Below are 18380 nucleotides of genomic sequence, written 5' to 3' on the forward strand. Positions count from 1 at the left end.
AAAAAAAATTATTCTCGGAGTTGGAGGGGTATGTCTTTAAGGCCGCTTTGAGTTTTCATTGATGATGAATTTGAACGCTCTAGGAGAATTGGGTTGGCTAAAGAAGATTGTGGTTGTGTGCAAATGGCAACGTTCGGGTTTCCTTGTGCTTGTATTCTTGCCGAGAAGAGAAAGAAAAAATTTCCCATTCTTTTGGATGAAATACACCCTCATTAGCGAAGGTTAAGTGTAATTGGAGAAGAGGTTAATGCCAATTTTTCCGTTACGGAGGAATGGGACGTCGTTCAAAAACGTATCAAGAGGGCCCCTTACAAGATGAAAATCTTCATCAAATACAAGTTGCGTGAACTTGGATTTCCGGAGGAAACAACGTTGAAGCTACCTCCGAGAAAATTGGCTACCAAGGGGGCACCTAAAAAGGTGAAGTCTACACCGAAAACGAGCTCCACGGGTCGAATCCCCTCTAGGTGGGAGACTATTGATGCTCAAAATCCCGATAGTCAATGCTCACATGCCAAGATTAATGTTCCAAAGACTAAAGGTTCACGTCTTAGCACTTGGTCCCGTTGATAAAATTCAACTCCTACTTCAAATGACAACGTGAGTTAACTCACGTTTCACAATAACTCACGTTTCACAATACACTACCGCATATTAACTTGCGCTAAGCATTCAACAAATAACTCACAAATAACACTAGCACATGTTAAGTCACGTTACTTATCTTGAGTTACGTTATAATTTGCACCAGCGCATGTCAACATGCGTAGGGGCATTTCGATCATTTACTTTGGGAATGAGCGAATCCATCTGGGTAATGAGCAGAAATATAGTTAGTAAATTTTGCAAAAATTGGTTGGGCCTATATCGGGTGCTCCAAGCCCAATATTCTTCAGCGGAGTGTAGCATTAAACCTTGTTTTTTAGTTCTTCATTTTCTGCTCCTCACTCTTTCACTTGAAGCAAGAACAACACAACACAAAACCAAAATGTATCGCATTCTTCAACGCAGCGTTCATACCATAACAGAAAAATCACCCAACAACATCAAATCCATTTCACAAGACCTATACAAAGAACAAAATCTCAAAACACTCGTTGAAAAATTCAAAAAAGCTTCAGACATTGATCGTTTCCGTAAAAAAAACGGCATCTATGAAGACACCGTCCGCCGCCTCGCCGGAGCTAAACGCTTCCGGTGGGTCCGCGACATTATCGAGCATCAGAAGAGTTACGCTGATATATCAAATGAGGGTTTCTCGGCACGTTTGATTACGTTATATGGGAAATCGAATATGCATAGACATGCACAGAAACTGTTTGATGAAATGCCTCAGAGAAACTGTGAGCGTTCTGTGCTTTCTCTCAATGCGTTGTTAGCTGCTTATCTTCATTCGAAGCAGTATGATGTTGTTGAGCGGCTTTTTAAGAAGCTTCCGGTTCAGTTATCTGTGAAACCTGATTTGGTTTCGTATAATACTTATATTAAGGCTTTGTTGGAAAAGGGTTCTTTTGATTCTGCGGTTTCGGTGCTTGAGGAAATGGAGAAGGATGGTGTGGAAAGTGATTTGATTACGTTTAATACGTTGCTTGATGGGTTGTATTCAAAGGGTCGTTTTGAGGATGGTGAGAAGCTGTGGGAGAAATTGGGTGAGAAGAATGTTGTTCCGAATATCCGGACTTATAATGCAAGGTTGTTGGGATTGGCTGTGGCGAAGAGAGCTGGTGAGGCTGTTGAGTTTTATGAGGAAATGGAGAAGAAGGGTGTGAAGCCTGATCTTTTTAGCTTCAATGCTTTGATTAAAGGTTTTGCGAATGAAGGGAATTTGGATGAAGCGAAGAAGTGGTTTGGTGAAATAGAGAAATCTGAGCATGATCCTAGTAAGCGAACTTATGCTATAATTGTTCCTTTTTTGTGTGAGAAGGGTGATTTGAAGACGGCTATTGAGATGGTTAAGCAGATATTTCTCACTCGCTGCCGTGTTGATGTGTCGTTGCTGCAGATTGTGGTGGACAAACTGGTGAGTGAGTCCATGGTTTCAGAGGCCAAGGAGATTGTGGAACGAGGTAAAAACAATAGTTACTGTCGCTATAAGCTAAATTTGCCAGCTGATGAGTGAGTAGTAGCTTTTGTTTGTTGTGTTGTGTCCATTATTATTAGTTTTGAACTTTATATGTTTAATCATAATGGTGAATTGACAATTGCCTTCATGAATGAATTTGTTTGGCAATTTGAGCTTTGTTATTGATTGCTTGAAAACGCCATATTTGCTGTCTGATGATTATTTTGGTTCTTTTCTCCCACGTGATTTTCTTCTTTTTATTTTCGTATTTGCCTGTAGCAGTTTTCATATGTGATATATGCAGAATGCATGCATGAAGAGATTTGGGTTATATAATTTTCTTTAGTTCACTTATATTCTATGACCAAAATGTATTTTTTTTTTTTTTGGTTACAACTAAAATGTAATTTGAGTATACGAGTCTCATCACATAAGATAAAAGTGCGTTAACATTAGATACGGGAATAGATTGTCTATCTTTTGTAGGCCATAGTATTGATAACTTACGGCAAAGTGAGAGAGAATGGTGGCAGTAATGCTCCTTTGCCTTATCACAATTAGGTAAATTTGTATTAGCTTTGTAAGTCTGTAAAATGGAAGAAAAGAGCATAGAGGTTTCTCCATAACAGATATTGCAGAGAGATAGAAAAAAAGTAGTTCAAAAAATAAAAACCAGGGGAGAATGCAAGATATATAGAAAGGGAGAAGGAGGCCTTACAATGAAAAGAGAGAAAATTGCAGAGCAAATTTTGAAAAAGTTAGGCATCTGATTGAGAGATGCCAGATTAAAAATGTAGCCAATTCTTTTGTTGATGAATTTGCTTCAAATAATAAGTAAACTCCTCAAATTACATTAAAATTGAAGGAATGTTATCATTATTTATATTGCTTTCTATACTACTTTTAGAATTTAGAATGAACCATGTTATTTTTTGTTAATACCATTAGCGATATTGTTGTACAATCAATGAGTTGATTTTTTATATCACAGATTTCACAAGACTTGTTCATTACATTAGCATGAAAAAGGAACATCAAATACATATCCAATATTTATAATGCAATGGCAAGATATAGTAGCTTCTGCTTTAATCTTCAGCTTGTATTCTTGAAACAATTCATTGCCCTCTAAAGCCCTCTTGCCCCTCTATGAAACCGGTAAAACCTCAAAAGAAACACAATCGTTAAATAAAGGAGAATTGCGATTAAGAAAATAAAGGAAAAATAACAATGAGTGTCAAATAATAACGGGCTTGTTGCCCCTACCCTACCACCGCACTATGCGACCATTGCCATTGTGTGTGCGACTTCTCCTCCTCTTTCCACCACCACAGACGCAGCCAGACCCTTAGGCCTTGCAGTCTTCCAATACTATCTGTTTGTCACTCTATGAGGACTACCACATAAAACGACACTGATACCAACCCCTTTAGAGCTAGAAAAGAGCAATATAGATGAACCGATCAAATTCAATTAGTTGAGACCCAATTTGATAATTAAATGAACATATCAAACTCAAATTTTGATAATTAAATGAACCTATCAAACTTAAATTTAGTTCATTCAATTTGGCGTACAGATAAATGAGCTGAACTTAAATTGGAAGTTGAATCGTTAAATGAATGAGTTGAATTTAGTTAATTTATAGTTCATTTTTTAGCTCAAGAGAATTATTTGCTTTATGATCCAAGTTCAATGAGTTGTTATTTGTCTATTCAAATCTCAAACTAATTTTCAGATGGTTCATTTCCTTGTAAGTCCTAAATAGTGGTAATGTAAAATTAAGGTGGTGTAGTTATGTAAGTACAACTTATATGATAGTTTGAAGAACATTAGATATGTCAGGAATGGATTTGAACCCACGATTAATGCATGAGTTTTGCCGCTAGGCTCTAACCAAAAGAAAAGTAAAAAACTAATGCATGTGTAGGAAGAGGTGTCAAATGGGTTGACCCGACCCGACTATAGAAATGGGCCAGTCCGGCCCAACCCGTTTATGTTTTATTTTTAAAATTTATTAACTCTTTTTTATGTATTTTCTTATGTATTAGTTACTCACCACTATTTTCTTGCTAAAATATGATTGGATGGAGATAAAAATATAAATAATTTTTACATTAACATTGAATAATAATTAAACTCTAGATTATTCTTTCAATTAAATCAAATTAATAATTTATAAACATTAAAATTTTAAAACTCTAAGCTAAATTCATCCATATTTATTAAGTTTATTTATTTAAATATTTTTTTTGTTAATAAATTTTGAATTAGTTAATAATTTTTTAAAAAAATATATTGTTTTTTAACAAAAATAAAATAAAATATAGGCTAATGGGCCGACCAAAGCCCAGTGGGCCAGCCCAACTTTTGTATGGATCAAATGGGCTTGGGTCAAAAAAGCCCGAGTGCATTTTTTGGGTTAGTTTTTTTAGGTCCAGCCCGACCCAAAAATATGGATAAATGGGCCGGACCATGAGCCCGGCCCATTTTTGACAGCTCTAGGTGTAGGTAACATTGTCTTTGTTTTGCATATGTGAGAGGAGAATTGCTTTTTTGACATAAAAAACTTCACTACACTATGACACAAATAAAATACTTAAATACCCCCAGCGGTAGTTAACTACCGTTGACATATCCGGCGGCAGTTAACTAGCTGAATTCATTTCTTCAATTGATATTATTTGTTTGTTCCTATTCTCTCTCATCGGGTAGCCTCATCCTCCTTCTTTGTCTCAAATGTCCAGCTGTCATAGAATACACCCACATCTGTCATCTTTATCCCCATCACAATCACATGACTAAAATTCAGAGTATGTTATCTTCAATTTCAATTTGCATTAAAAAATGCAAAATTTTCAAATTTCTAACATACCGATGGTGCCCATATATAATTTAATCTTGTAGTTTTTTTAGATCTTTTCTCTTTATTTCATGTTTTTTTTTTGTTTCAAATCCTTCATTCCCTACTCCTCTTATTTTCTCCGTACTTCCAGAAACTTGATGGAAACCAGCGTGAAGAAATTATTACAAAAATTAAAATCTACTCAACTACTTATTTTGCTATTGTAATCTCCCTAAATTAACAAAATAAATAAATCATTGCTATAGTGGTAAAACATAAACACCAAAGAAAAAAAAAGTGGAGTTTGTTGTGTATCTGCGTGTTTGAGAAAATTGAGAGAATTCTGCGGTAGTTAATTACCGCTGGCCTAGCGATAGCTAACTGCTGTCGGATATGTCAAGTATTTTACTTGTGTCAATGTGAAGTTATCAATGTCAAAAAAGTAATTTTCAAAGTTTACTTTAGCTTTTAGTTTTTTTAATTAGTATTTTGTTTTTGGCTTCGAACGTCCATTTCTTTATATGGTCATTTCTTTATATGGTCTATTCTTTTTGATAAAATATTTAGTTTTTTTCCCATCGTCCACCCCTGCTTCGGATTAGAACATGTGTTCACACCTTTCGAATCATATAATCTGAAATGTTATATGGCGCATGAGAAATTAGTAGGGTGGGATAAGAAACTATCTAAAATAGATAGTCTATTCTCGGGTTAACTTGTTCCTATTTTCATGAAAATTTACTTGTTTTGGATGCTTAAGCAATGCCCTTGGAGCATTGGTTAGCATTCTCCATATTTGGCCCAAAAATAAACTTATTTTTTCTGTATAAATTTCTTTGAATTATATTTTCATGAAAACAAACAAGTTTTCTTGATTTAACTTGTATAATCGTTACTTGGTCAAAAATAATATCTTATATTTCTATGACAAAATTTTCATTTGTAGAATGTTTAACCAATGCACTGAGGGCATGGTTAAATTTTATTATACATAATGATTTCTTACATAAATCAACCCCATTTAGAACATAAACAAGCGTGACCACCACCAAAAAGAAGTTCGAAAACAATTCATTTAACGCCATCCCACACAAAAATTCATTGATGGCCATCTAGTGTCACTTTTTTTCAGAGGAAGTGTTACACTTATATCAATGACTAATATCCACCAATTATAACGACAATTGATAAAAATATTTTACTATTTTAATTTTGTTATTGGTCAACACGTACTCAAATAAATATACACGACAAAAGGAAATGTGTTAACCCGGATTCAAACTAGAATTCCACGCAAAATATTCTCATAGTCAAACGACTAGCCACAACAATTCAGACATTTCTTCTCTTTCCCAAATTAATTAATTTTGTTTGGGAAAGAGATATTATGAGTTGTTTTACAAAATTGTCATTAATAAATGATATGGAAAAGATAAATGAATGACTTGGAATGAGATAAAGTAATAAATAGTTAAATATATAATAGGAAAAATAAAATTAATGTTTCATTGGTATTGTAAAGCAAAATACAATTTGGGACAATTTTTTTTTCAAAATGACATATAATTTGGGACGGATGGATTATTGTTTTTAACCTTTTTAATCATTGTGTTTTTTAGAGATTTTAATTTTTGTGTTAAATTCTCAAACGTCACTTGAGGCTGTAAAACTAAAACATTTAAATATGAAAGAACTCAAAATGTATCAAAAATGATTTGACAAAATTTTTGCAAATTCTCTAAATCATTTCCTCATTTTATTAAAATCTCATCAACAACAACAACAAAATCAATCATAACTATCTTCTTGCTTCCCTTTCAAACATTAATCTCAAATAAATGAAAAATATCTTTCTCTTTCCCCCTCCTCCAGAAGTGTCTATATGCTTTTCCTCCTAATTCCCAGCTCCCAAACAACCAAACAAGGACTATATCGATTTTGCTCCTAACTCCCAAGTCCCAAGCACATATGACTGTACATTCACACTTTATGTGACTTGGGTTCGGTAAAATCAGGAAACTTACCGTAATTTCAAACATGCACTCAATTGTTAAGTAAGTAATACATAAATTTCATTGTAATTTGGTGATTCTCTCTAGTAGTATGTGTATGAAGGTGAGACTAGCTACTTCACAAAATTTGAATGCTCATACTGTAGAATGCTCTGATGTTGGGGAATGAATACTTTGTAAGTAACCACCATCATTAAGCAACGATTTCACATACTCCTCTAGCTTTGAAGGAGTATTCCCATCATAATTGTACATTATTGGTACCATCCGTGCAGCATTGAGACAAAGTTTAGTAAAAGATGAGGGTAATGGATTTGTGTTCAAACATTCTTTGTTGAGTTGTTTCCATGCATCTGAAATTTGTTCACTCATATGCTCCTTTGTTAGTCCAATAGAAACTCCTGGGTTATCTTTCATGTAACACTTCGAATACGACCCATCATTACCCTCACAATTAACATCCTGCAATAATTATTTAAAAATTCAAATGTTAAACCATGTTAGTTTTATTTGTTTGTGGTCCAATATTTATTCTTTGGTACACTTTTCTAGGAGATATTTTTTGTTACGTGTGGTCCAATACTTTTTGGTACATGTGGTCCAATATTTTAAAGTAGAATTAATGAAGTTGGAAACATGGGTGATGTTTTATTTATCAAAAAAAGAAACATAGGTGATGTTTTCCTACCTTATCGCCTTCCAAGTCATCACATAGCCTTAGAATTTTGGCTGTTGTAGATATAATGGTTGGGAAGTCATCCATTAGAGACACGGTTTTCTCAGTTATACCTTGACCCATGCAAAAGAAAGCATGCACAAGTATCACGTGTACCCCAGTGCTTACTATGGCATTCTTCAAATACTCCTCTGACTTTGGAACATTCCCAGAAGCAAACCATTTTGCTTCTTGCAAGAAAGCATTCAAGAGTCTTACCCACTGTAATTAATTAACAACCAAATTAATCACAATTAATTAAGTAGAAGATAACATGATAGTTCTATGAAGCATGAATACTTCTCGGATTAAACGTGTCCTGGTATCAGACACGTGTCGCGTCCGACGCCGACACATATAATTACACTTGATTATGTGATTTTTTTTTCAAATTATTTGCGGTATCGACATGTCAGTGTCTCCGGTATCCGTGCTTATACACATAAGACTAGATCTACTGAAGATTTAGAATAAGGGTATACCGATTTTATTAATGAGGTTAAAGGATTCCATCCATGTTTGATGTATGTCCTAAGAGCAAATTCATTAGTTATGTCATAAAGAGCCTTGAAACACACTTTCATGCAGTCTGGTAATTGTTCAATAGCTGACAAGTCCCATCTGAGTTCAAACAAAAGAATACTTAAGAAAAAAATTACTAGTATGGTTTAATTTTATTTGAGTGAGGATTCACATAATTACCTCTTAACAGCATCTGTAAAGAGAGTAAGTTCATCAATGTTTCCATAAAAATCAAATATATCATCAATGATGTAAATTAGGGATAGAGGCTTTGTGAGCTCAATCCGTTCTTCAGAGAATTGTGGATCTGGGAGACATGCCATTGACCACGAGTACCATTTAATTGGTTCATCTCTAGCAAATTCCAAGTCCTTTGGCAAACCTAAGTCTTTCCACCATCTATATGACCATGATTATAAATGTTGTAATCATTAGTAATACGGTCAAATATCAATTTTAAGAATGAATTTAATTTTTAAACATTGTTAGTGTGAAAAGTTTTACACCGACAAAAAGTATCAATCAATCATATATATATGTATGACTTGTTAAAAAATATAAATATAGAAAAAAATTCTTGAACAAAATAATTTTTAAACTTTTCAAAAAATTTAATACAATGTTTAGATATTTGATTCATAAACATGTGCCCTTAAAGTTAAGTAGGACTCACTTGGAAACAGCAAAAATTTCTTTGAGATGTGAAGAGGAAACCATTTGAGTGTCTATTTTTGAAAATTGCTGTATAGAGTTTGTCCATGTTGCATTTTGTGATTGCATTATTGTTGGTGTGAATCTTGACAAAGTTTTATGAGTTGGATACATCAAAGTGTGTGCCACAAATTTGGCTTGAGGGTGGCCATGAAATGTTGATGACCAGTCATTAAGATATTGGCCGCAGAACTGTCCTACATTGTCAAGACAGTCTTCTCCTTCTATGCTCAATTGAGAAGCTTCAAACAATGCAATCATTCCATTTATATCCTCAGAAAATGTATACTTGAGTTTGCCTTTGTTGTCACAAAACTTATCAAATATGTCTGTAAGATGCAGCAAAAAACATGGTCATGTTCATGTAGCTTACATCATGCATCATTTGTTCCACAATAAAAGTCACATTTGCAAAAGAAATTATCACAAAACAAACCTGGGCTAATGTAATACCCTTCTTGTCTCAACATACGAAATTGAAATGCAGCTTGTGACAGTCCTTGATATTCATTTCTCTGGAAATTCTGAAATCTAAGCATAGTGTGCTTCCTTTCAAGTGTTGCTTCAATTTCCTCTTCAAAATTGTACTCCATGCCTAATCTTTGGATGGAATCCACCATAGATAAACATTCGTCCGTATTTTTTCTTATATTTCTAACAAATACCTGCTTAACTTCATCCAATGCTTTAGCATGTCTTATATGAAGGTCATCCTAAATGATTAATTGAAAAAATCAGCTTAATTAGCTACAAATTAATGGTCTAAAAAACTTCCATATGAAGCTAAAGAAAAGGATAAAAAAATGTTCATTACGTACCTTGCATTTACCACTTTTAGGAATATGAATTTGATTGAAGACAGAAGTTAAATTGGTTTTATTATACTCCAAAATATTTGAGGTTTTGTTTGAAGAAAACGTTGAATGTTTGGTTGAAGTAGCGAAAGAAAGAGAAAAAGCCATAGATTTAGATTGTTAGTAACGTGTCTTGGTTTGAGTAGTAAGAGAGATACGAGAAACGCATAAAATAAGCATTGGATTTATAGACCAATGCTTGTTCGTGAAAAACATGCACGTACGGCAATCTTTGACCAAACATCATCTTAACATAACTAAAGATTATGTCGAATTTATTTTGCTTTCAAACATCGATTTTTTTATTTAAATAAATAAACCACTTCTTCCCCAAATTATCATCTACACGACACCCCAAGTACATTTGAACAAAACGGTAGGAAATTTCTCTCAACTAAACAAACAGGTTGGAGTTACACGCAAAAAAATATCCAATTAAAAAAACAATAAATTATCTACAAGACCAAACTTAATGTATTTTTCTATTTTTTTTTTTTTGAGTGGCTGTGATTTTTACTTATTCATACTGTTTTTCAATTTAAATACACTTTTCCCTCAAAAAATAAATAAATTGAAATACACTTTTTTACGGTCTTTAGATCTAGACTGTGAAACCCGAATACGAGATGCGATACGGATACGATACTGCACTGATACGCCGATATGGGAAAATTTTAAAAGTCAAGATACGATACGGCTAGGATACGTTAATAAAAAAAATTATATAATTAAATTTACAATATAATCATAACCATTTTTTTAATATGGAAACATATTAACAAACAAAAGAAACCGGTCATAGGCTCGTAGCACATCAATACAAATATAAATAATATTGACGATTAAGAGAGTGACGATTAGTCAATTACATACAAAATATATCAAAAAAAAAAAACACCATAAGTGCTATACTATATCCAAAAGAAACATTCTTAGTGCTATATTATATCGATCCAAAAAAGAAGCACTATACTCAAGAGTTAAGTTATTTTATTTAACGTTAATTGGGAATTATTGGGGCAGGTATAAGTTCAGGATAATTATCGGATACTTTCCTGATACGTATCAGGAAGTATCGGATAATTATTTTTTTAAAAAAATAAAATTTAATCTTCGGATACTCTTCTGATACGTATCGGAAAGTATCGGGCAAGTATCGGCGCAGGATACGCACGGGATACAATACGTCAACCATTTTGAAGTATCGGGGCTTCATAGGATTTAGATGATGCACCTAAATTGTGTCCTTATCTACACAACTATTTCCTCGCATTTGTTATCATTTTTTTTGAACAAATCCTTCGCAAAATGTAATTAGCCAATTGGAAAAAAAGATTCATTAAGTTGTGAAAAAAAATCTTGGATTTTTTTTTTACTTTTTGTATTGCCTTGACAACAAATTAAGAGGTCGTTTGTTATAGCTATTTTTAAGGAAAAACAATCATTTTTTCAATAAAAAATAATCACTTTTAAAAGAGACAAGATATATTGACATTCGTTTACATTTTGTTATATACAAGATTAAATCGAAAGAAATTGTTGTCGAAAAGTTGCTTTGGAAGAGAATCTAGTGGATGTGTCAACCAAGACACTATCTTGATCAAGTTTCAAGCATTTATTGGACTTGATCAAAATTGTTAAGAGAAACTCATAAATGGAGAGAGAGAGCAAGAAGGTGGTTGGTTGTTAAATTGGTATCGCCGTCCACTTATTGTCAAAATAGAGAATTGTTGAATGTGACTTAAAATCTCACCATATATCAAGAGGAGGAAAATGTTATAATAGAGGATTTCGGTATTGCCTAACGCATAAGGTGCTTGTTGCCATGCGCAAGGCGTGTGGATTTGTGATTAAGGGCTTGTTTTGCCTCATGCACAAGGCGTATGGGCTCATGTGCGTGTAATTTTTTCTAGTTGCCCGTCATGCACGAGTATTGAAGTGATTTGATTTCAGAATTTACAACATTTGACACCCATTGTAGAGTTAAGGGGTAATTTTTTCAAAGAGAAATTATATTTGTACATTTATTTTATAACAACTTTTTGACAACCTTCTCTCTCATACTCACATTATACTCTTATTCTCTCTCTTCATTTTTCTCTCTCCATTGTTTTTTACCAATAAAAAGAGAGAGAAAAGAAGTTGTCACAAGAATTGTCTCAAATGGATTTTCAAATATCATTGCTCTTTTTCAAATGAGCACCACGAGTTCAAAGTGGGACGTCTGAGTAACATGTATCCTTAATGAACCAAATATAAAAGCATTGCAATGAAAACTGTGTATTCAACTTTAAAATAAAAAAAAACTAATTGTTCTTTTTACTCCCTCTATCACTGTATGTAAGCACTCATTTGACTAAAAATTTGTCCCTAAATGTAAACATCTTTTCAAATTATTGGATGCATTTATTATTATTTTTCCTAAACATATCCCTAATTAATATACTATTAACTTGTCAAGACTCATAAAATATGAAAAATCAAATTTAATACATATACAAACAAAAAACAATTTGATAATATTAACACATAAATTACACTAATAATTTTAATTAAAAAATGTAAAAAAAAGTAAGGGGAGTTTACGGAGTAGTTTTTAAGATTAATTTTTAATTCTTTAACGGTTGTCTTACACGACATGTTTAAGTGAGATCCAATTAATTTTGATTTGAAGTAATATGAAAATATCTAAAGTTGACCAAGATAGATAACATTGTTTGGTGTGTTTAAAACGTGGATCGTATGGTGGAGACGCATTGACTGAAGGATAACTGACATGCATATGGTGGAGACGCGTTGATAGCTCTGCCTTCTGCTTAAATCAATACCAATGTCATGTCATTGAGTATACTTTTCTGGCACAATACAGTATAGGGAGTCATAGAAGAACACATCATTTTATTTTATGTTTCTGGACTATAATTGATGCAGATGGGTCGAACATTGATGCATAGTTTTCCTCCGATAATTTGATTTTGTTTTAGGTTAATTCAATCAATGATGTATGTAGTTGATAGTTCATTAATTGAATGAACTTAAAAAGCAAAATTTATTTATATTTAAGACTCGAGGGAGTATGTTGAGTAGTAGTGCGATTTATAAAAATAGTCCGTGGGATCCCACTCATTTTAATTGTAAAATCATTAACATAATCTTTTAGATGCCGTTTAATTTGGGAAAGCAAACTTTTTTCCCATCATAAAAAAGTTAAACCAAAGCCATAGATTTAATACTTTAAAATTTGAATGGTTCAGATTTATTACCTGTTAACTTTTTGTTGGGTTATATAAAACAAAAATTGAGATAATCAAAGATGCGTCTCTCTAAAAAAAAAAAAAAAAAAGATGAGTGTGTTTCATAAAGTTAAATGCATTGTAAACTTCGATGTGAGTGATGTATGTATCAGCAACAATTATAATATATTAATTCATAAATAGTTATTGGAAAAAAAGGTTAAATCTTCATATTAATTTTCAAGACAAAATTCTCATATTAATTTTTTAAAGGCATGTGTTTACATTTTCCATATAACAAAGGAGAAATAGAGAGAAGAAAAAGGAAAAGAAAAACATATTAAACACACACAATATATATTCGAGATTAGTTTGTTGAGAGTTGTTTACAGGTAGTTAAGTTAGTTAACGTTGTTAGTTAACTTTTTCATCATTTCATATAGACTTATATGCATAATAAAATTTCATTATGTCCATCGTAATTCAGTTGATAAAAACATCGATAATATTTATTCATAAGTTTTCTATATTATTTTTTATTTTATTTTTTTTTGACAAGTTCTATATTTTTTTCTTAACTAGTTACAAACCCATGCACGGGTTCAATAACGTATTCGATAAAAAAAATTCTTTGAAAGAAGAGATGTTAAAACGACGGAATATTGTGATTCATCATAAAATATGTATGTGCTGATTAAGAGAACATATAATCAGTTTATGAGATTAGAAATTGACATAATATTTAGGATGAAAACAATTGGAACCAATAAAGGAACCAATGATGTCTGAATTTACATATAATCCAAAATTATAAAAAAGAGTGTTGTTGTTATAGAGTTACTAAAAAATGATTGATACTCATATTCACATCAAATGAAATCAAACAAAGAAGTAACATCGGTGAGTGAAGATAATCTAGTCTAGGATTAAAGTTAAGGTGATCTGTTAAAAGTGTGAATCATGAACACCAAATCTTTATTTGGAAATGATTTGAACGTGCATATTTTTAGGTGGCTTCTCTAGATCAAAAATTAACTTATCACCTACCTCTAACATATGTTCACGACAAAATTTGAACCATTGGCCGCCTAAGTATTTTTTGTAACTTGCTCTCTTTGCTGTTATCAAGTGAAACTTATACCTTTTTTGAGCTTGTTTGTCGATGAGTGTGATTGTTTCCCGTATTCCTGATGAGATAAAACCGCAAGTGCACGGTTCTATCGAAGTAGTAAAATAAGAGTATCGTTCCGACAGGGAGTTATGATTTCAATTAACTTTTAATGATGATTAGATGAAAGAGTTTTTAGATAAAAGTTTGGATTTTTAATTACAAGAAAATAAATAAAATAAAAGCCTTGGAATTATTGGTTCATCCTAACGACAAGTCCTTCACAAACCAAACTATTAAACTTATAACCTTATGTTAGACCTAACTTCTAGAGACAGTTTCTCTTTTGTTCCTCTAGCAACCAAGCCTATTTCGCTGACTTGATTACTATTAGATTTTGGTCCTAAGTTGCAACCAAGCCTATTTCGCTGACTTGATCACAATTTAGAATCCTTGAAGTTCGAAACTATATGTCTCAAAGATTGTAAAGACTATTTCGTTGCCTTTACAATCTTTCGTTTTATGAATTGATATTTGAGATGATGGACGAACAATTATCAAACCCTCCACTTTCGTTTCCACAGTTTGATAATGGTTAATCCATGTTAAAGCGGTGAACTTAGATTAGAGATTAGGGTTACATAAGATTAAGGTTTAAAGCTTGGTTTGATTAGGATTATGTCATTAGACTTATCCAACAATCCCAAGACAAGAGAAGTCTACTCACTGACGTTCATTGTAGACAAGGAGAAGAAGAGAGAAAACATAAAAGTAAATAACAAGAAAGTAAAATGAACTTTAATTAGAAAGACAATTGTCACATATTGTATTCCAAGAAAAGATGAATATTTGTGATGGATGGCTACTCTATTTATAGCATTCTTTCGACTTAAAATCTAAGCAATTACATTCGGGCTAAAAATAGAGTAGCTTAAAATCTAAGCAAAAGCAGCAAAAGCAACTCTGGAGGGTGGCACGGCCGTGCCAATGCTAACACGGGCCGTGCCAAGCTTCTGACTTTAGGGGAGACATATTTTGTCTTCCAATCTTTGTATTTTCGTACCGAATCAGCTCCAAGTCCCTTTCTTTTGCTCCAAGACTCAATTCATCCAATATTCATTCATGAAATATAATAAAATGCAATTTGTAGTAAACTATCTTAAAAAGGAAATAATATTAATATAAAATAAACTAAAATCTAATTAAAACTAAACTAAATAATATCTAGAAATAGGTAATAAATGACTCATCAATTCCTTTTAGAGATGTCATTGATATCTCATTTGAGAAGTGCTAGGTACAAAATAAATTGCAGTGTCAATTAGAAGTTATATATATGTACATTTCTAAAACAATTACCAAAGCATTATAAAGATTTATTGAAGGAAAAGAGCATGTTTTATTTTGTTCAAGAGATTAGGAAAACAACATTACAATTAACATGATACTAATTGGAACCAATGTGCAGATTATCGTTACATAATAGTTAGGTTTATAAAAGAGATTGCAAGTTTCATTGACTAACCAAAAAGGGATTTTTGCCAATATTTACATTAGACAAAATGAAAAGAACAAATGACATCCCAAAGTCAAGATAGTTTGCGACTACAGTCCAAAGCGGTACGTCAAAATAGTAGAAGTTTAAATAGTTCAACAACAAAGATCTACTTTGGAACAACTCGAATTTGCAAGTTCTTCTGTGACTTTTCGAGATCAAATATGAGCTTACCACCTTCTTTCATCACTCGTTATTTGAAGAGAGATGCTTGTGAAATAAATTGTCGAGAAGTAGTTTTTTGAAGTAGCATTCAACAACTTTTGGCCAAAGCTCATTCCATTCAATTTTATGCATTAAAAAAAATACCTTTTTTAGTAAGTACTTAATTGATATTGTACTTGGCCTAACTTCTCCTTAAAAATGTAGAGAAATTGAAAAAAAAAAAAAAAACGGGTTAAACGGTATCTTAATCTCCTTGAACGGCAGTGTAGAAGCAACTGAATTTGGGAGAAAAAAAATTAGAAAATAGTTAAAAATAAAAAAGTTGAAAAATAGTCAAAAGTTTTAAAAAATATGAAAATTGGAAAATAGTTAAAAAATAATCGGAGAGGTAGCATTCAACCAAGCAATTCTCTAAAAAAAAATATGCATTAGAATAACAAAATTAGACAGACGGACATAAAATATTACTTTAAACATTAATGTGCGTGTGTGTATATTCACGAGGTTGAAGAAAGGAAATAAAAATATTTGGTATCATTAAATGACAGCGTGAATAAAAATATTTGTGAGGTTGTGATGATTAAGCAATATTGAAATTAAATATATAAGTGATAAAAAGATAATAAAATTCTTTTAAAAAAAAGATAATAAAATTAAATGGAGCGGTTCAAAATAAAATAAAATAAAGGTATATGAAAAGAAAACATATTGAAATATAATATTAAAAAATACAAAAGGTTTCCAGCGTGAGTTGAAAAGAGGTGCTTGTGAAATATATTGTCGAGAAGTAGTTTTTTAAAGTGACATTCAACAACTTTTGGCCAAAGCTCATTCCATTCAATTTTATGCATTAAAAAAGTTTCTTTCTAGTAAATACTCAATTGATATTGTGTTTGAGAAGTAAAAAAAAAGTCGGGTCAAACGGTATCTTAATCTCCCACAAAGGCAGTGTAGAAGCAACTGAATTGGAAGAAAAATTGAAAAATAGTTAAAAATAAAAAAATTGGAAAATAGTTAAAAGTTTTTAAAAATATAAAAATTGGAAAATAGTTAAAAAAAATCGGTGAGGTAGCACTCGACCAAGCAACACTAAAAATAATTATATGCATCAGCGTAACAAAAATACAAACAGACGGACATAAAATATTACTCTAAACGTCAATGTGTGTGTGTGAATATTCGCGAGGTTTAAGAAAGGAAATAGAAGTATTTGGTATCATTAAATGACAGCGTGAATAAAAATATTTGTGAGGTTGTGACATTAAACAATATTGAAATTAAAATAATTGATAGTGTGTTTGACCTAACTTCTCCTTAAAAATGTAGAGAAGTTGGAAAAAAAGTCGGGTCAAACGATACATTAATCTTCCACAACGACAATGTAGAAGCAACTGAATTTAGGTGAAAAAATTGAAAAATAGTTAAAAGTTATTAAAAATATAAAAATTATAAAATAATTTAAAAAAATGGTGAGGGGCAAAATGGAAAATCCACCCAAAAAATGATGAGGTGGCACTAACCACACCCATCAATAAGAAATTACAAAAATGCCCTTCTTAGGGGTAAAATGGTAAAATCATAGGCATTTAATTTTGTAATATAGTAAGTAGATTATGAGTTCTGTTGAGTGATGTAATAATATGTCGGCTGCTATTATAAAATTACATTGAAGAAATTGTGCATGTTGATGGAGTAAATGGTTTCCGAGGAGAAAATAGTTTTTGTTTTTATTTCTATTTCTTATGAATAAGATAATTAGTGTTTTAAAATTAAATATATCATCATTATGAATAAAATAATTACTATGTATTTATTCATTATTATTTGTATTTATAATATACAAATGTTGCCCAAAAAAGCAAAAACCGAAAAAGAAAAAAAAAATCAGTCCCGTCATTTCAAATGGCGGTAACGACAAAAAAAAAATTAGTTGGCTAGTCACGATGTGACTTGTGTCAGAACGGCGGCTCATTCACGCCGTTTCAAATGGCAGGAATGAGGAAAAGGACAAAAAATAAAGTGGGTCATTTTGATGAATAATTTTCATAGGGGGTCAGACATGGAATTTTTTTTGCAAAGAGAGTCAGAAAAAAAAAAAAAACTTTTTGTAAAGTATTATTTCTGTCTTAAAATAATCGATATTGTTTTTTTTTTGACAAAATAATCGATATTGTTTAACCATGAGTGATATTTACATAATAAATTTTGATCATATTTAAATTATAAGATATTGTTAACGAGATATCTAAAAACACTCTTTAAAGATTTCAAATAAAAAAATTATTTAAAAAATTAAATATTACAATTATCAATGCATTAAATTTTTAAAATGTACATTTAAGACACTCATTAACATTTTTTTTAAATACTAATCGTCAAAATTGTTTATTGAAATATATGAAATAATCAACTAAATGGATTATTTTATGACGTGAGAGTATAAGTTATTGAATAAAAATAAAATTTAAGATATGTGATGGTGTGATATGGGTACTAGTTATGCACATGCACAAGTTTTTATCATCCCAAGTACGACAAGCTCTGGTTTGTTGAAGCAACTAGTAGGGTCTATAAAAGGAAAAACAAAACAAAAAAGTT

General features: G+C 31.7%; 2 protein-coding genes across 2 annotated transcripts; one reads left to right on the forward strand and one right to left on the reverse strand.

The window, feature by feature from the left end:
• Positions 1–899: 899 nt before the first annotated feature.
• Positions 900–2322, forward strand: LOC112421368 (pentatricopeptide repeat-containing protein At1g55890, mitochondrial). Its single transcript, XM_024782916.2, has one exon. The coding sequence runs from the start codon at positions 989–991 to the stop codon at positions 2117–2119; it is 1131 nt and encodes a 376-aa protein (XP_024638684.1). The 5' UTR covers positions 900–988; the 3' UTR covers positions 2120–2322.
• Positions 2323–6631: 4309 nt separating this feature from the next.
• Positions 6632–9963, reverse strand: LOC25493246 ((3S,6E)-nerolidol synthase 1). The gene is made up of 7 exons (XM_013601689.3): positions 9686–9963; positions 9304–9580; positions 8830–9196; positions 8337–8555; positions 8117–8255; positions 7608–7856; positions 6632–7381 (listed from the first exon to the last, which is right to left on the reverse strand). Exons 1-7 carry the CDS (start codon positions 9827–9829, stop codon positions 7055–7057), a joined length of 1722 nt encoding a protein of 573 aa, XP_013457143.1. The 5' UTR covers positions 9830–9963; the 3' UTR covers positions 6632–7054.
• Positions 9964–18380: the final 8417 nt, after the last annotated feature.

This window comes from Medicago truncatula, chromosome 4 (assembly GCF_003473485.1).
Source record: "Medicago truncatula cultivar Jemalong A17 chromosome 4, MtrunA17r5.0-ANR, whole genome shotgun sequence".
Taxonomy (NCBI): domain Eukaryota; kingdom Viridiplantae; phylum Streptophyta; class Magnoliopsida; order Fabales; family Fabaceae; genus Medicago; species Medicago truncatula.